The sequence below is a fragment of the Syngnathus leptorhynchus genome, chromosome 15 (genome assembly GCF_054491065.1).
Source record: "Syngnathus leptorhynchus isolate UIUO chromosome 15, UIUO_Slep, whole genome shotgun sequence".
NCBI lineage: Eukaryota > Metazoa > Chordata > Actinopteri > Syngnathiformes > Syngnathidae > Syngnathus > Syngnathus leptorhynchus.
Genome location: NC_141209.1, coordinates 3,759,384 through 3,778,457, shown reverse-complemented (window position 1 = coordinate 3,778,457; position 19,074 = coordinate 3,759,384). Strand labels below are relative to the sequence as shown.

At 40.8% G+C, this 19,074-nt stretch overlaps 1 protein-coding gene across 1 annotated transcript in view; it reads left to right on the top strand.

The window, feature by feature from the left end:
* LOC147045172 (uncharacterized protein C14orf132) overlaps positions 1-19,074 on the top strand; it is a 36,233-nt gene that overhangs the window by 5,229 nt on the left and 11,930 nt on the right. Inside the window, exons 2-3 of the mRNA XM_085932452.1 lie at positions 16,194-16,257; positions 18,574-18,738. Coding sequence (XP_085788578.1) covers positions 18,712-18,738 — 27 coding nt within the window. The 5' untranslated portion in view covers positions 16,194-16,257; positions 18,574-18,711. The remainder of the gene's footprint in view (positions 1-16,193; positions 16,258-18,573; positions 18,739-19,074) is intronic.

Genomic DNA, 19,074 nt, shown 5'->3' with positions numbered 1-19,074 from the left:
CGCCCAATAGCCCAAAACAAAGCTTACACCTATAGTAAAATCCATTTACCAGACACAAATGTGATCAGAATATTAAAAGACACAAATACATTTTAAGTTATGAGCAGAACATAAAACATTCCTTTGACCAATATTCCATTATAGGGTAGCGTTTCGTTGCTCGCGGATATGTTTGAAACGTCAAAGGGCTGACAACAAACAAGGCCGCGCGCCGCTTTGTGCCGCAAATGACCTGCAAAGTCCAACAATAAAAATGGAAATGTATAAGGACGATTCCACCCCACCAAGTGGATGCCGCTGGTGTGCATAATGCGATGCCTCCTCGTGTCACTTCCTGCAAGGACGTTTCTGATAATTAATCTGGGTTGCCATCAAATTTTGTAAACAAATCTGCACGGAATATTGTGACGTGTTTATTGGGGGATACAATAAAATTAATATTGCGGTAAAATATCACATTTGCAGTGTCACGTGATTTTTTTCTTGTAGCGTCATTTGTCATATGATTTCCTCCGGTGACAAGTTTGAGTTCATTAATTAATCCAATATTTGAATTAATTTTGCCGTCACAGAGACAAAAACACATAAGGTGCAAGTGTCAAAAGTGCTTCACAAAACATTTTTGTTTGATTAATTGCAAAGGATGAACTTCCCTAATAGACCTTTTGTGGGGTAAATGGAACTAGTAGCACAAATTTCAACAAGGGATTGTCTGAGCGACCTAAATTAATGATGTAATGGGCAAGGAACACACACCTGCTCTTTTTTTATGTGTCGGACCGACCGTCCTTTTCTGATTTGTCCTTCAGAGTACCGCCGCCCTTTTAAATAATGATCAAAGCTGTAAAGTTTAGCTCAGTGAACCTTCTTGTATTTCTATTCAGCCAACAGTCCTTGAGTCAGGACTCGAACCTACATTTGTTGCAGGAATACGTTTCAGATCCACAATAAGTAGGTGAAAAGTTGAAATATTGAGAAAAAAACTTTTTTTACATGAAGATTTTGGAGATGACTTAAGATATATACTTTGAGATAAAGCATGGTCCAGAGGCACGATACCATTAATCCTAATTAGCCAAGAAAAAGATGAGATTTTTTAATTTATCTAAATAATTAAAACTAAAGAAATAAGAGACAATTTCAAATATTTTTTTATTTCTGTGCTGCCGAGAGACGGATGAGCTTCTATCGTAGGCCGGACAGTGTAAAAGCATTCCGGAGGACGCATCGCTCGGAATGGGAAGCTGAGGAATCTAAAAGGCGGGAGCCCGAGGAAAGCCATTAAAGATTGACTTTTGATTGAGGTGTCCTCAAATCTGATTGAATAAAAAACAAAAATAGAATTGCTGGACACACTGAAAAGGCAAATTTACTCCGAACGACTTGATGTAATGCTTTTAGGCTTGATTGGCTAATGCTTGCAGCGGGCAACTCAAGACCAGACATTTTTATTTTTAAATTAAATTACAATTATTAAATGTGTAGCTCGGTAATCAAATAAGACATCACATGTGTACTGGAAGTCAAATTTGACCTCAGTTCCGCATTTTAGCAGTCCGTCTTATCTGCCTTCAAGTGCATGAACGTCAAAGATCCATTTGGCTGGCAGCGAATTAGTTAAGCGGCTAAAAAGGCCGGATGCTACTTGTCAGCAGGAAGTTATAGCTACACTGAAAACCAAAGTGACAGCTGTCTGTCTCCTTCCCCCGAAATGCTCAATTAACCCTTCTCAACCGCCGGCGTCCATTGGCACCCGCATGGCGAGAACGCGAGGCACGATGCATCTCTGATAATGAGGCTCCATGAAACGCTGGCACGTTCCCCCGCATCTCTAGAGATCTATTGTGCCGGGAAAAAGACCCCGGCGGCTGTGGAAACTAATGAGAGCTTTAAGGCGTTTTTAACATGAAAGTGTGCGAGACGATCTGAATTTGAGGCAGGCTACGGCTACATCATAAAAGAAAATGTTACCTCAAACTCTAATGCATTCAAATGTATTCTATTTAGTGAAAAGCACAAACAAAAAGAGAAGTTTTGATTCTCGGCTTGTTCGCAATTCAGACGAAGGGTCTCGAGATCATCTTTTGTTCCATGCGAGGAATGCAACACTCTGATTCCTTTATTAGCTTGTGTAAACAACACCTGCAATGTTTGTTCTTGTATAAAACAAATGTGATCTCTGGGCGTCGGCAGTTTTCGTAAGACTTCTTTAATTGTCTAATAAGTCATTTAAACGTCAATTCTTCTGTATTGACGTACAGAGATACTGAAATATATATTTTTTATTAACCCGAAAAGCTCATAAGAGAAAAACAAAGGACATTTACGCAATATTTAGTTTTCATTAGTTTTATAACATTAGTTAACATTTTTTAAAAATCATCAATTCTATTTTGTGACAAAATATTTTTCTATTTTAAAAAAAATAAATCTTTTTTTTGTAACTTAAAATAACCTCGGTGTAGGCTGGAACTCCATGTCTCCATGTTAACAATATGCAGACAGCCCGGAGACAAGGTTCCGATGTCATGTATTGTTCAAGAAAATATGTTCATGTCTATAATTGAAGTGCTTTAAGCATTCATTACTTTTGTGTTTGTATAATTAATACAATAAGGCTTTATATACATATCTCTTCTGGCACTTTTATTTTTTATTATCCTTGAATGTTAAATTCTGTATGGGGTAACTTTATTATTAATTTTTTTACTATATCATATTTTTGTAGCAGTTCTGTCTGATTTATTGGATGTTAAGCTTGAGTCAGTAAGTCAAAATTTCACTTGGGTCTAAAAAAAAAAAAAAAATCTTCATATCCAAATTACTTACGTCAAAAGATCACTGACATCGAAAGAGTAATAACGCAATAAAAGAACGTGGGATAGTTTCTCTATGACAACCGCTTTAATATATTTCATAACAAAAATTGTTTTGACTAAATGGCCTCATTATGGAAAATACATGTGCGCAGAATCGTGCAATCTTGAGCTCAATTGATGGAAACAGATGACAATGAGTTGCAAATAGCCCTCGCCGATGAATCACTGTTGATTAATAGAAATGAGCAGTCCTCGCTTTCTTTCCTCTCTCTCGTTTTCTCTCTCTGGATGGAACAGAAGGTGCTAGCAATAAATCATGTGTGGCATACCAAAACATAACAGCCTCTCAGCTCAGGGCTACTCAAAATGGAGACGTCGGGAAGTCCGCGTCCTGCCCCTTTTAAATCTCCCCAAAAATATCAATTCGCTTATCGAGCTCATCGCCCCCCCCCTCACATTTCTTCCGTGCCCGTCGCCTAGAAAGACACCCCCCATCCTGACGCAATAAAAAGTCTCCTTCCCAGCTAATAAATAAGAAACCTAATAACGAAGGACACAACTGCATTAGTCCTCGACATCAAATGATTATCACGCCTCCAACACAACACAAGTTGGCCAAGTAGGACACAGTGAGAAATAGATCGTTATCTGACTGAACAAAAAAAAACAACTGAGGGATGAGGCCTCCACTTCTCGGGGAAAATATCCCGCCTCTCTTTCATCCTTTAAATACGTCCATGGATTCAGTCGCATCATATGGATATTGAAGTGAGGGATTTACCGATTTAGAAGGATTAAAAATGCATTAAGGATTCTCCACGATTCTTTTTTGTACTCCGGGAAACAATACGCCAGGCATTAGCAATCGATGACGGTTAACTTTAGAGAGAGTTGGAGGCCGGTTCGTGGGATTTTATTCTATCATTACTCTTTTTAAGATTGCTCCCCCTGTGTTTGTTACACTTTCGGAATTTAGAAACATTCAATTTATGAAGGACTCCTTGAGAGGTCTATACCCTCGGAGACCAAAGATAGTTTGTCCATACTTACGGTTATTTTATTAAATACGTTGGAACTGAATCTGTTCAAGGATTCCGGTTGGTTTCGATTTTTAGAATTTATAATTGAAATAGAAACAATCTGATCCAAAGTTGTTGCGCACATACGGCGTAAAGTCCAAGTTAGTATTGACCGCACTGCCGAATTGTCAAACACAAGCACCGAGCCTGACGCCGATATAAAGAAAATCGAGCATCCTTTTAATCTTCCCCTCTTGTGATTTGGAGGGTGGCCTCGGTTGCTCTTGTTCATCTTGGATAATAGTTTTCCAAAAGTCCAACAAAACCACCAGGGGTGTTTTTGAGGGGGGAAAAGACGAGATCAAAGCAGAAGGCGCTCTCGCTTCCTTTGACCAGAAGCACCGCGAGCTTCATCTGCCCCCCAAATAATATGACCACAGCAGCCAATTAAAGCATCAAAGCAATTCGACTGGATTCCAGCCAACCCCTCTGAAAATGTTTTTGGCCTTTAATACGGCTCGCAAAAAAAAAAAAAAAGAAAATCTTAATTGGCTGAGTGAAGGTACAGCAAGAGAGGCAATGTTGTCATTTTAATAAGTCTACTTTTAGCCAGCCACCAATTAAAACTCCCAAAAGAACCAAACAAGTCTCTGAAGACAGTGCCCGCAAGGTAATGATTCAGTCCCTCGACTGCTGATAAGCTTTTGGCAAAAAATGCATGCTCGCCATTTCTTGACTGATAAGGAATGTGTAATTTCATAAACATTTAAATTTCGTTGAGGAATCGAATTTCAACTTGCACTTAAGACTGCTTTTAATCTAAGTTTTCCTCCTTCCAAGTATAACGTCCAGTTTTGCAGCATTAGCATCGGCAACTCTTAATACGTCCCATTGAGTTTATATACATCATCGATGGCACAGCGTTATACATCTTCTCGGATGGTCGCCTTCTGAAGCTCCTTGATCTCATCAGCACATTTTGAGACTGTCCGTACAGTCTCGCTCTCACCTGTTTTCATAGAACTGCATTAGCAACAAGCTTTTGCTGTGTCAGCTTTATTTAGATTTGTAACAACTGCCATAGTTGTGGAGAGCACAAACATCAAGGCGGAAAAATAACGTTTAGTGGGAGATGGATGCTTCCTCGCTTAGCTGCTATTGTAACACTCAGTACGAGAATAAAAATAATCCATAGAAATAAAATTAATCATTAATATTTATATTGATGTATTTCATTGATTTATTTTATTTATATTTTATTGAATTGATAAATAATCAGTAATATTTATATTTATTTACATATTTTTATTTCTGTATTCTTTTATTGATATTTAATTAAATTAATAAATGGTTAATAAAAAATATGTTTTTGGTATTGTACTCCAGTCCTACAGATGGCAGTGTTGCCCATTAGATATGTTTACAAATAAAGGAGAATCCGTGTCCTTTGAGAATGGCTTCACTGTCAATTCACATTCCAGAGTTAGGCGAATCTTTCGACGAGAGCAAAAGCTGCTATGAGACAAATGCCTCTTTGGATTGATATTGTCACCATTGGTTACATGAACAGTTGAGGATCAGCAAATGTTCATCTGGTGCAGGCAGGGTCGCACAGCCCCGGAGCGAGTCCGAGTAGACGATGGAAGCAGCCGTCAATAAGAGTCAGCCAATTAAAATCACTCTTCATTTAAGTCCTGATCTCTATTGATCTGCCTTTCACTCCTCATCTGTCACGCCAGTCGACTGAGTGCCTTGAAGGCTCCTGGGCATGCTTGCGTTGATGTCTGAGTAGCGCTCTCGCAGCGGCCTCTCGGTAGAACCAGGTGGGCGGTTCCGCTCTGTCTTTATAGAGTGGGAGAGAAGTAGACTTCATTTGCATAAAGATTTGAAATGTAACCAGGAACATGCCTGATGATGTTGCTGCTGCTGTTGGAGATAGCAGGCGTCCAATATTATATCTTCGCGATCTGCTTTGACTTCCGATGTCATGATTTTCCTCTCAAATTAGCCTTGGCGAAGGTCCGCGCTCGACCGAGTTGGATTCTATTAGCCGTTTCCCCGACGTTCTTTGTAGTGTTCCGTCTCAAAAATGTCCATCACTATCCTACCAATGATCAGCATCGTGTGAAGGTCAAACAGGAGAAAGGCTTTTTCTTCTCACAATCTTTTTCTCCCTCCTTCTCCAAAAGGAGGGGGTTGGTGGTCCTGACTTGACATGAATTGTAAATGAGCAGATAAAAAAAAAAGTGTGGACGTGAGCTTCCATCTATACTGCTCCTATTTTTTTCCTCTCCGCCTCTTGTGTTTTTGCTTACTTTGATTTAATAGTGACTGGTAAGCATGTCTAAATATGAATAATTCCAACGCGTGCAGATACATTTCTCAAAGGCCTTGAACTGACATCGTCTTCCCCAGCGAGCACATGCTTCAACTTTCCGCTTCAGCACCTTTTGATAATAATCTGACCTCGACTTGACTCCAAGTTTGGGCTCGGCTTCCCGAAGCCCGCCACGCCGCCTCACAAAGGTTATTTCGTGACAACAACACTCCTCTGATGTTGTTTTTGACGGTTTCATCCTGGAGTGGAGCCATGTTTTGTGTTCTCAACAAATCCCCTCAGTTCACATTAAAAACTGGCTCCAGATGCCACCTCTGCTCTCATCATCATCTGCTGATAAAGAGCTTCGCGTTAAAAGGTCACCTTGACAAGGTGAAAAGCTGTAAACAGAAACACAACCACATAAAAAAATGGGATCCATCTTATGCAAACAACTGCGCTATCCTCTTTAAGTTGACTATTCATAAAATATTGATTGGATGTTGCGTTCTCAATGCTAGCATAGTGCTAACGCGACATAAGAGGTGTTCAGCAACTAAAATTTGTGACAATTTACAATGCAAGTTAACTTTAGCCATCTTCTACAAACCAGTTAGGGTAGAGAAACGCTGCTTGCGTTGTTATGCTAACTCCCCTCCCCCCTTCTATAGCATTGTATATAACTTTTTCTTTGAGGTCTTTCGGTCTTCCGGGAGCCGGTCCATATTTGTGACATTTAAAGCCAGATATAATTAAATATTTACCAAAAAAAGTGTGTAGTCGTGCTGTAGATGCGTTCCACAATAATAATTGACGATTCGAACGTTGAACCGCCGTTATACTATCGAGGTGGAACGACGTACATTGCGGCATAAATTAAAAATGCTAATATGGAGGTTATTGCCTCACCATGGCAACAGTTTACCAGTCACCCGGTGGCATGTGGCAAGTGCCGATGTTCCAGGCACCACCTTGTTTAGTCAATGATTAATTACTGCACTGATGAGATGCGAAGGCGGTGAAAATGTCACAAGGGGGCCCACATCACGTCGAGACGCACGCCCGGGTACCAAGCACCAGCTGCTCGCTGCCTTTTTATGGAGTCAATCTGCCTGGGCCACACAATTCTGCATGTTGGAACTAAGAGCTAACTGCTTTAGCTTAGCTTACTAGCACCACGGATAGCGACTAAGCCTCGTGTTGGTTGATGATTGGTTTTGGAGTTTTGGGGTGTGGCTCAGAGAAATTGATCAGTTAATACTAGGGGGGGGGGAACAAACGTGTGTTTCTCCAGCTAACTCAACAATCAATACGAACTTGCAGTAAGTGAGCAGTAAACAAGTGCCAATTATCAGGACACCTCGATAACAGAGCGAACGAAGCTCCTCCCTTTTACGTTAAAGACGTCTGCAGCAACCATTTGTAATCATAGAAGACGAATCGAAGAAAGGTATCGCTTGATGAAAAGCCCAAATGACAAAGCAAATTTCCCAGATGAAAAGCTCCATTTAGCAAAATAAATGGAATTGATGCATAGGATGCCCAGTGGGGCAGAAAATAGTTAAACTGCGGCTTATTTGTATTAATCATAAGATGTGCTGACAGCTTCGGTTCATCCTGTTCTTATGAGATGAAGTGATGTTTTTCTTTCTTTCTCTAATTAACTTGGGACAAAAACAGGAACAAATGCAATTTTTCTTTTTGGATGTACTTGTCAAATATGTTTTTTTAGAACATCTTTTGCTAAATCAGCTCCTAAAATAAATAGACCCCCCATATATATTAATAATGACTGATAAGTTCCTTCATTAACAAACTACTTGACATTTTGTGAACCAAAACTAAATGGAGCGTGTGCCTTAAGGAAAAAGAAAAACAAAGAAAATTATGATCACAGATTTTTCTGTAACGTATTCCCTGCGATAAATGCTGGCACACCACTGTAGGCTATTGCGCATTTTGATGCGGTATAACTTTCCTGAATTCACATCAACGCCCACTTTTTGGAAATATGCAAACATCAGGCGCACACTTGGCTGAACAAAGCAAAGCTGACACACACACACGCACTAGTGATGTAAAGACACAGCACAATAAGGATTTAGCTGCTCATTGGTGCTGCAGGGAAGCAAAAGCGGGTTCGCTGCCCCAGTGGGTTGAGCTTGCTTGGGGATCAATGGTCATTAATCTTTACAGAGAGGCTCCGGCTGCACTTTTTAGGAAGGAAAAAGATTGCTGATCCAAATATATAAGATGTCTGTCTGCGGGAAAGAAGCAATTTTGTCCAACTACTTCTGTTCTTTACACTGAGTATGTATTTTAATTAATTTCTTTTTAATTTGAATTTTTTTTCATTCTACATTTCATATCTCAACGGTGTATTCTTTTTATGCTCTGGTGGTGGTAAAAAAAAAATATATATTGACAGTATGGTAATGATCGCGCTTATGTATTGCAGTGATGCAATACGGCATCATATTAAAATGCTCCCATGTACTCTAGAACATCAATAAACCAGACATATCATTCCACCAAATATCATAAAGGTAATTTCATCCTTCCTCCTCCCCCCAGACAATTACCATGAAACCAACTAAAGAGCCAGGAAAAGACTTCCCAACTGCCGTGAAAACTATTTGAGCCACGGAACATAATGACTTCAATGTGTGCTTCAGTAGTTTAATGAATTTGCACATGTAATAATAATAATTAGCCTTGTATGTGACACCTACACAATACAATAATTGAACATTTTAATGTGTTACAGATGGTATTTTAATGCTACTTTCACATCAATAGCAGGCAAAGACAACTATGATATACACTCAATAAAGTTAGGAGAAAAAAAATAATGGTAGGATGCAGTAAAAATATTACTGTGACCAAGTGGGAAATGAAAAATTATCATGAGAAGCAAATCTTTTTTTTTTTTTCATCCCTTGGTCAATAACACAAGGAAAGCCAGTGAACTTTTTTTTTTTTCACATTGGACTCATTCCTCACCAAGTTTAATTAACGCTACAGTGGAAATAAGAAAAGTGCCTTTTTTGCCTGCAGGCATGCAATTTTTTTGTACCCAATAACTTTACTTTCATTACCTTTTTTTAATCAAGCAAAACATCCTTTTTTTTCTTTTATGGAAAAAAGGAAGACATTAGCCTAAACAGGAAAATATGGTGAAACAAAACTCTAACAGAAAATTCCCCCATAAAAGTTTGCACCATGCTTGCTATGACATGGCGACCAAATTGGCCAATGACAATTTTGGGCTCTTTGACCAATCCCCCCTGGTGGAGACCCCACCTCGGGGCAGGTGCACAAAAGAAAGTATGGATTGATGGTTGGAAACATTAGTTCCAGTATCATGCTAGAATAATATTTGCTTGCTTATAGAAGGGGCTGGTGCTGCATTTTCTTTTCTTTAAGGAAAAGAAATGGAATCTACTCCCATACATGCGGACTGAGCAATAAATCACTGCGCGATTGTTGTCGTCGTTTTCATGCATACAGCAACAACGCATCTTGTGCGTCTTTGCGTAAATCTAATTAACCTTAACCATATTGTGTTGTTCCATCATAAAAACAAAAAAATCCCTCATTCAGCTTGTTTGAATAATTTTTACACAGTGGAGAGAGAAAAATAATCAAGTGCATATGGATACTCAGTGCGCCCCATCGGTCTTAAGAGAATTCATTTAAAGTAAATGAACTTTTCAATTAGTCTGACACTTTTTCTAAGCACAAATAATCATAAAAAGACAATTAAGCCAGATGGGGAATTTTGGTTATTACATGCACATATCTCAGTGTTTGTATTTTCTTTTAATAATTCAAAGCCAGAATGAATGTTTTCAATGAAAGTCAGTTTAAGGTGACCCAGTTCATGGTTCTAGATCTCATCTGTGGACACATGAAAGACCTCAGCTGGATGTGACGAAAGTACAAAGTCTCATTACTTCCATACACGCTCCAAAATCGCGAGCGGTACAAATGTTCCCGCTAATACTCCACAAATTGCACACAATGTCGTCTTTCTATGACGACGTGTCGCAATAATGAATTTTGATCAATACATACGTTGAACTTCACATGCTCCCCTGCACGATGCAAGTTTGTAATGATGCGTATTCATGAGCGGCATAGAGATGATTTATTGTCGGCGTTTTGTTGCATGCACAGCGTTTGGTCCGTCATTTCAGAGTCTCGGCATGCCATTAAATAACTTTTAACGTCCATTTTGCGCTGATGTTGATGTGCCCTAAAACTCCTCACAGGCAGTAATAGGACCCGGGCTGACTTCTAAATTTGGTTGGGGTCAAATAGATGGTGACAAAGCACTACTTCTGTCCAAATGGAGTTATTTATCTCAGAGTTGGAACTGTGCCATCCGTTCAACTTTGATCACAATCATTAACCTTTCCCGTCCTTTTTGAAAAAAAAAGTTCCAGATTAAACTGTATGATTGAGGTCATGGAGAACCCATCAAAACATTTGCTATCCAAACAAATCAAGATGAGCTGCACGCAGTCATTAGCTGACGCTTACCGGCAAACGTCAAGCTCTATTATTGTTAGGGTGACATTTGACTCATCGCTCTGAATATTCATAAGTGCTTTGTTTTTGCAAATGATCGGAGGCCGCGCTCACGTCCGCAGCCTTTGAATTAGAGTGTCGGAAAAAGGTCTAGTTTTCACCGGGAGGGTTTCCCTAGACGCAAACTGTCTGGGAAAACATAGACGATACGTGACAGGGGAAATGAAATTAAACAATGGGTGTCCTTGACTAAAATGTTGTCCCGTTAGCTCAACAATATCACACGATATCATCATGATTCCTTTGTTGTCGGGCCAGTTCTGATTTGCTGTGCCCATTTCTCATATGATCATCTTCAAAATTATGTGGATATTTATATTTTGTAGAATCGGTAACACGACACAAAAAGATAGAAGCTAAAAACTGCTAGCTAATTTATTGCTAACGTGCTAATGGGGGGGCAGTACTTCTTCCTGCAGAACAATTAGTTAAGTTAATATTTATTTTAGAACCCCACATCACAAAAGCTTGTCAAGTTTTTTCTTCTTAATCCGAATTGATCTTCCTCAGTATTGTGCTCCCTGACTGCAAAATCTTACTTTGGGAGATTTCTGTCTGAGCCTCGGCTTACGATACTGTGCTGGGGCTTACGTACGTAAAGCTCTACTCAAGGCATGCAAATGCCAGTGGTGGAGCTATGGGAATATGTTTTGATCACAAAAAAATTTGCGCTTATGTTAGCTATCTTTTAAACAACATTTTTGCTTTAGTTCAAGAGTTGAATTGGTAGTACTGGGACTGTTGTGCTGTTGAATATGCCGTGTGGCTGGAACGTAGAAAGTGAAGAGTCAAGCTCGCACTGGAAAGGACAGATCGCAGCAAGCATTTTTTTTAATAATGCTGAAGGCAATGTATCAAGATGAAGTCAGACAGCTAGCTCAGCTAGCCTGGTGAGGGTTAGCGTTGGCAGAACAAAGACTTGCTGAGAAGCCGCAAGCAGCAAAGATCACTTCGGGGCACGGTGAAACTGACAAAACCGACTGTTTGTGAGCATCTTGTGTGTGGATAACGGCATACTTTGAAGTATACTAGGTTCATCAGTCTGAATTAAAATACTCAAGAAAACATGTAATGGCTAATTTGACTTTGAAAGCTGACTAGATTTAAGTTTGATCAGCCTCACAGAACAGATTGTTTGACCTTTGAGGTACCATTGTGTTTATGAAGTGGAAGCTAAAGAAGTAAACGGGTGAGAAATCTATGCTTTTCTAACGACTGGCATGGTCATGATAACCTCAGCAAAATGGCTTTTGCTCTTCCACTGCTTTTTTTTCCCCCTCAATTTGATTTGTACCCAGAGGAGAGGAATGGCTGGGTGCTCCCTAGCTGTATGATTAAGTCAAGGCAGAGTCAAAGGTTTCAGGTGAAAAAAAAAAAAAAAAGCCAGCTGACCAGGAGCAAGTCATATTCAAGGGCTGAAACACCTCAGTGCACTTCAATCAGTCCGGGCGCCGAGGTTCATGCAAGTTGAATGTGCATTTGTGCGTTCCTGCTGTTTGAATCGTGTCTGCTACAAGCATGCAGCGTTTTTTTTAATTTTCTTTTGCATTCACACCGCATAGTAAAATTATAAAGTGTACAAACAAGTCTTTGAATCGTTGCTTTATGTTGAAAGCTTTACATACGGTATAGTAACAGATGGCTTTATTAATGATCCGATCAATACCTGTGTTAAAAAGGGTTGGCTCCACTTCCCGCCAGCCCATAGTTGTTGTTGATTAATGGACGAGTGAATTATAAATGAATCATAATCAAGACGCCAATAGCTATTATCCCAAGCTAATTCACTCCCCGTAAAATATGTCAAAATATGTCACTGGCCAGTTGGACCAACTAAGAAATATGAAAACCCACAATAATTGACTTGGATGGTAAATTAATATATTTTTTTGGGGTCTTGCAAATCAGAGGGGGAAATGAAATTCTGGGCTTCAACACAGCATGTCATTGTTAGAATTCTGTCATGCATTTCAAGATGTCTGCACAGTGTTATTATTATTTTTTTTTGGAATGCTTGTTAAAAAGGGATACTGTACAAAAGCTGTACCGAGTCACACTTGAACAGACCCAAAAATGGCCTGGCAGCTTTATTGCTTATACTGGGCTCCAGCAACTTCAGCTGGCTGGAACAAAGAGCTATACAGTGAGCGTGAGTGGGAGGCAGATGGAGGATGTTTTGACAGCCTTTTATTGAGTGTGATGGAGAGAAGGCACACACTGCCCTCTCCTGGAAGCCACAGAGAGGGTGAATGAAAATTGCATTCATTTTTGCATTCGTTTTATCGTATTTGTTCTCTAACAATTGATTATTAATTGACTACACATAAATCAACAAATAGCAAAATTATGCAGTACAAAGTAGTGCAGAAAAACCCAATGCAGGAAGGTCTTAATTACCCAATATAACCAATATTGTGAGTGTCTTGATCATCTGCTGACATCTAGCGGCCACGGAAGCAATTGCACGTCTACACAAGCTTGACAAATGGGTGACATGTCATGTTAGAAAGAAGGATGTGGCGCCCTCTAGCGGGACAAGCCCAAAAGTAAAGATGCGCATCTTTGCATTTTAGAGTCAAAAACCTGTTAAAATGGGAAAGTTGTAGTTTTTGAAATTGTTTACCTCGGTCCCATTTGTGATATCACAAAAATCCTCGGTACCTCAACCCCACTGATTGCGAGCGTTCACTGCACCGCCATGCGACTCACGTCAGTTGCGCAACGTTTGCAATTAACGATGATGAATTATTCACGTACACAAAGGGAAGCACTACATTAACCGTTGGGCCCCACGATAGGACACGTTCTCGACTCGCGTTAATGGAATAATCGTCCCCTCTCATCTCGTCACCGGCGGCAAATGAGCAAACGTGTGAAAATCACCCACTCCAAAAGGTCGTGTTTCATTTTCTTCACTTTGCGGGGTGATCATGAGGTCGTGCTCATCATCTTCGGCTCATTAAAGAATCACTTCTATGCCGATGACGCGTAAATCTCCATAATACTTGACGCTTATTAATGCTCGCGAGTTCTCACTTAACTTCACTGTTAACTTGGGAACAGACTTTTTAATGATGTTTGGACATCTGCAAGTTGATCTCCAGTCTGTTGAACAGATGAATGTAGACCGGCCAGGTATTGCCGTGTCACAACCGGAACGTAAGAAACAACATTGTTACCGACTCTGCCTTCAACCACAACCAGTAAGGGTGGAAAAGTTACGCAACTGTGTGTCAGGGGCGTGCAAAGCAGGGGGCTAATGGGGCGGTGGCCCCTGGCATCCAAAATTGGATCAGTTGACCATACGTACAACTGAAAGTACTTTTTTTTGTTCCAGTGTGTACTCATAAGCCGCCCCTGCATACTTGAGCCTAAAAGTGCTTTTATAGCAACATGGAATTTTTTGTGTCTACACGCGAGCCATAAATCTGACAAAATGACTAAATCTCTTTGGGTGGGGCAGGCACCCCTAATGGTTGCGTAAAAAGTTTTCTTCCAGGCTGCCTGACCTTAAAGTGCTTAACAGCAACTTAGAAAAAAAAGTGAGACCAACAACGCTCCCTTGAAAAAATATACAAATGCACAACAGCGGCAATAAAGCAAGTGCTTAGTTTACAAAATATAGGTGAATAACAGTTCAGGCCAATTTTGGGGCTCCCAAAAGGATGAACAGATTTAACAAAGCCATGTGTGTACATACACACAGGTTGGGGATACTAGTTAACCAAGAATTGTAGGACATACACACGCACACACTTAGACTTGCACACATTCAGCTAGGAGTTTCATGCACGGCTGCAGCCGACACGAAAAATGCATAGCGGCTTGCGGGCCCGCCACGATAAAAGCAAGAGTGGCAACACAGGGGCACGCAAGCGGCAGCCTCTCGAGCCAAGCCGCCTGCGTCTTTGTCATATTAAAAATGAAGCCGTAACAGCTTGTCACAAGGCGCATTGCCTCTGCATTTCCTGTTTTTGTGTGTGTTTTCCCAAAGGGGAGGAAACGAGGGAGAAGAAAAAAAAACAAACCTTGTGTTGTGGAACTGGCACACCTTCCTCCCCTCACAGTTGATAGCGAGACTAGCGCTAAATTGATGACGCTTCATCCGGATTAATAAATTAGAGAGCCAACTTGTACCGGAATACATTTACATCTAGATGAAATTACGTCTCTGACACACAAGCTCATTACCGGATCTCACTGCCTCCTCGGCTTACCTAGCTCAAATGAAGAACAATTGGAGGTGTGTCAGAAAGGTTCCAGGACAAAAGATGTATTGAACTGGAAAAAGTGTGGCAAAAAAAACAAAATGTATTTTTTTAAATCATTCACTCCCATTGACGGCTAAAGATCCATTTGAACTAGTCGGTCAGTGAATGAGTTAATACTATCCATTAAATGCACTTACTGTTTTATTTTTTATCCTTTTTCAAAATCAAATGTGGCCTTTTGAGGCCCGGAGACAGCAGCAGATGACAAAAAGCCCATCTGAAAAGGGCAACTGACTTGAGAGCAGGAACATCAACACCTGTCATCTCTAACCCTCCAGATGTCCACCCCCCCCACCCCCCAAAACAAAACGCCTCGTGACGCTCATCCATCACTCGGCCAAAAGTCACGGCCTTCTGTTTCGCGCAGCGTTGGGAGAGCAAAAGCGCGCAAGGCGGAAGCGAGAGGCGAAAGGTTAAGCTCTGACAGCGCGGGAGGGGATTCTGGCTGTCAGGTAGACACTTTGAAAAGGCAGAGAAACGTCTGCTGTTTATACTTTACAGCTGGTAATAAGGACGAAGCGGCACTGTCAAGGACCCCCCCACGGGTGGCCGGCTGACGGACACTACGTGTTATTTGCCATAAATCACAAAGAAGTTAGTCCGTGTGGCAAATAGCTTGTCGCTATGACACAATAACACAATACCCCAAATTTCTGTTCAGCCTTTTGCTTTGCATTTTATTAAAGCTCGACGCCATAAGCTAGTAAACGCCGTGTTTTGACAATTACCGAAGCGTCTAAATCAAAACTGACATGTATCAAATGCCCTTGAGACGGTCGGCGCTGTACATCAGAACCCCCCCACCCCCCACCCTCCCTTCAGCTAAGTAATAAAATCAAGAAAAATGGACTTGTACTAAAAACATCATATTACATCTACTGTAGCCTGTTTTGATCCACGCAGATGAATCACCTGTTGTCCTTGAGTGCAATTTGCGGTTCAGCGTCACCTCTGACCTGGGAGGGGAAGTGTGCGTTTCTATCGGCCAGTAGGGACGCTTGTAAGTGTGTTGTTTGTACACATACGCACTTAAAAGTCAAGGCGCACGGCAACCAAGTCAGCAGAGTGTAAAATGAGAATTATACCTTGGCGCCGAGACCCGTCCGTCAGTCAGTTTGTTTGATTTGGAAGTGCATTTGCAAGCATAAACACTTTTTTTTTTTATTCTTCACAGACTCCATGAAAAACCTTCATATTTGCAAAATTCCAACAGGACACCCCTAAATCCCTTAATCATGGTAAGTGAATACCATTATTATGTTTTGCAGGGTGTTTGTTAAATCTTTGGATTGGCTTTCATTCCGTTGGAGCTTTAGGGTTAGGGTTAGGGTTAGGGTTAGGGTGTGACTGCCCATAATTAGCTCACGATATTTATTCAAAGGGATGACATGCCGCAGGTACGTGACTGCTCGTATTACAGCTTCAACACAATCAGTGACCAACCGCTCACCCACTTGGGACATGGCCCTTCCACAACAAACAAAATAATAATTGAGAAAAATAATAAAAATAACAAAAATAACAAAAAATGAGAAAAGTAGATTCAATAAAAAAAATAATACCACCACACAAATAAGTGACTATCCTCCCACATCCCATTTGTATTCATAGTTGCCTATAAAGGTTTCCCACTGAGAAAATTAATTTTTCGACTAAACTGAGGTGAGATCTGATATTCTGATATAATTTTGCCCAATGTGACTTTGCTCAATTCTCTCAGTCTGACGATCCGCTATCAATAAATTATTTTGGAAGGGGGAAAAAAAAAAGAAACATTAGTTATTAGCACTTTTGCCTCAAGTGATACTTAAAATTCATCAGCTTCATTTAATGCCAGACTGGCGGCATCTTCACCCCAGGGAAATCATGTGACACAGCAAAAGTCATTTACTTCTTTTTGTGCTTGGCTTCCTTCCCATGTCCTCCGTGCGCTCCGTCCCATCCTAATTTAGGACCACTCGCTCTTCCAAAATCCACTTGTTTGATTGGCCCCGCGTGATTCCTGGGGTGTGTGTCTGTCAATGAGATTCATTCATCCCTTTCTGGGCTCATCACGTCTCACCTTCGAAATGTGACTGACTTTCAGGTGTCCTCTTTAGCACGCGCACACAAATATATTTGTATTCAAATTGAAGTGTGCCTAAACAAACTTTTGTAATTGCTTCGGTTGCATAACACACACACACACTCACACAGTGGCACTCGGCCACACTGCCCAGTGTGTGCCAATGTGACAATATGCTTGGCTTTGAGTAGCAAATTGAGGGCAAACCGTCCTCTTCTTTTGTTGTGCACGCACATATGTGAGTCACCAAATTGATGCTTTCGGGTAAAATTCAGGATGAACTGAAATGCTCTCTAACATTTACACATCAGATTAATTTGACCTCATTGAAACTTTTAAATTCATGTCCAACTGGTGAATGCTCAGTTGGAATAAAAAGACAGAATACAAATTGAATTTCATTGCCGTAGCTAGAGGGTGACTGTGGGGGCACTGAACCCCCTTCTTTGAACTATGCTAGGAACCCCAGGTGCCAGCCCAGATATATTGATCTTTCCAAGAATTCCTTTTCACATTCTCTCCGTCCACCATAAGGAACATCTCGTGAATTTTTATCGGTGTTTTTTGGGGTTTGTAAAAAAAAAAAAAATAATACCCCTGAGATATAATATATTCCCAAAATGGCTTGAACTCAAAAATCCTTCAATTGGATTATCAGCCTTCTTCTTTTTGATGAATTAAATATATCATATATGATATATTATATTTCGATGTTCAAACAAATATTATTCATAGCGTCTGACATCTAGCCATCACATATAATCTCCTACACACAAAGGTAAACAATCTTATATCGTGACACATTTCCTAAAGACTTGATCCGCACACGCTAACGCTATATATAAATACATATAAATATCTCTAAAATCCCCAGCACGCGCCCAGATGACAGAACACATCAGTCACACTGCAGGCAGTCGAGACGTTGAGTCCGACGAGGTGGCATGACATTATTCCAACTCATTAGCATCAACCTGGAAAATCCCGACATGACAAGATTTTTTATTATTCTAAAAATGCTTTGCAGCCGTTTTACGGCGTTTACTTTTTCGGGCAATGCTAAACCATTTTGGGATGTTACATGTAGATTTTCACTCTCCGTGGCTTGTCATGTGGGTGCAATTATTTGAGTGGCAGACCCCCTGGGAACTTGCAACCCACACTCCACTTTGCACTAGAAATGTTGGTGGGAAGACAAAGTGCTGTAGCCATATCAGATTTGTTTCTGTCTAGAAATGCCCAATTTGGCCCGACCCATATGCAGAAGAGAGCGAGGCTCGAAAGCGAGACTATTATGTGTCAGAGCGTCTGCCTCCACTCTCCTCCACATCCTCTCACGCCGCTTCTTGCATCCACATCTCCGCCTCCCTCTGCTGCCTCTCCCTCTTGTTATTCACCCCTCCTCCTCCTTCTTCTTCATCCTCATGTGAAACGTGCAACGGCGCTCGCTCGCTTGCCTAACTGCGTGCGTGTGTGCGCTTCCAAACAGGGGAAGAGATTAAAAACAAAAACGGGGGCACATGCTCAATGAGGAGGTGAAGGAGAAAAAGAAGAGGAGGAGGAGGAGGGTGAAAAGCGCGCGCAGGCTTTTTTCACTGAGTGCCTTCGCCCTGAACCGAGCAACAGCATGGATCTCTCCTTCATGGCCGCGCAGGTGAGTCTTCATGTTGGAACTTTTCATTTTAAGGCTGCTCTGTTGGCTGCGTGGGCTTTGAAAAAAAAAAAAAAAAAAAAAGCCTGTCTTCCTAGAATGCAACTAAAACGTATTGCCCAAACTACTTCAGGCACACTTTAAGTGGGGCGTACAATATTTGATGTACTTTATTTGCCAGGACAAAAGCGAGAGTGGCAATAATCAAAAATTGAACAAATTCATCTTAGTTGTCGTAAATTCTCCTCTTCTGTTGGTGATATCGATGATGTGTGTCACGTGTCAAACATGCACATTACAACGTATTTTGTACAGGCATTAATGTGTATTAAGTCCCAT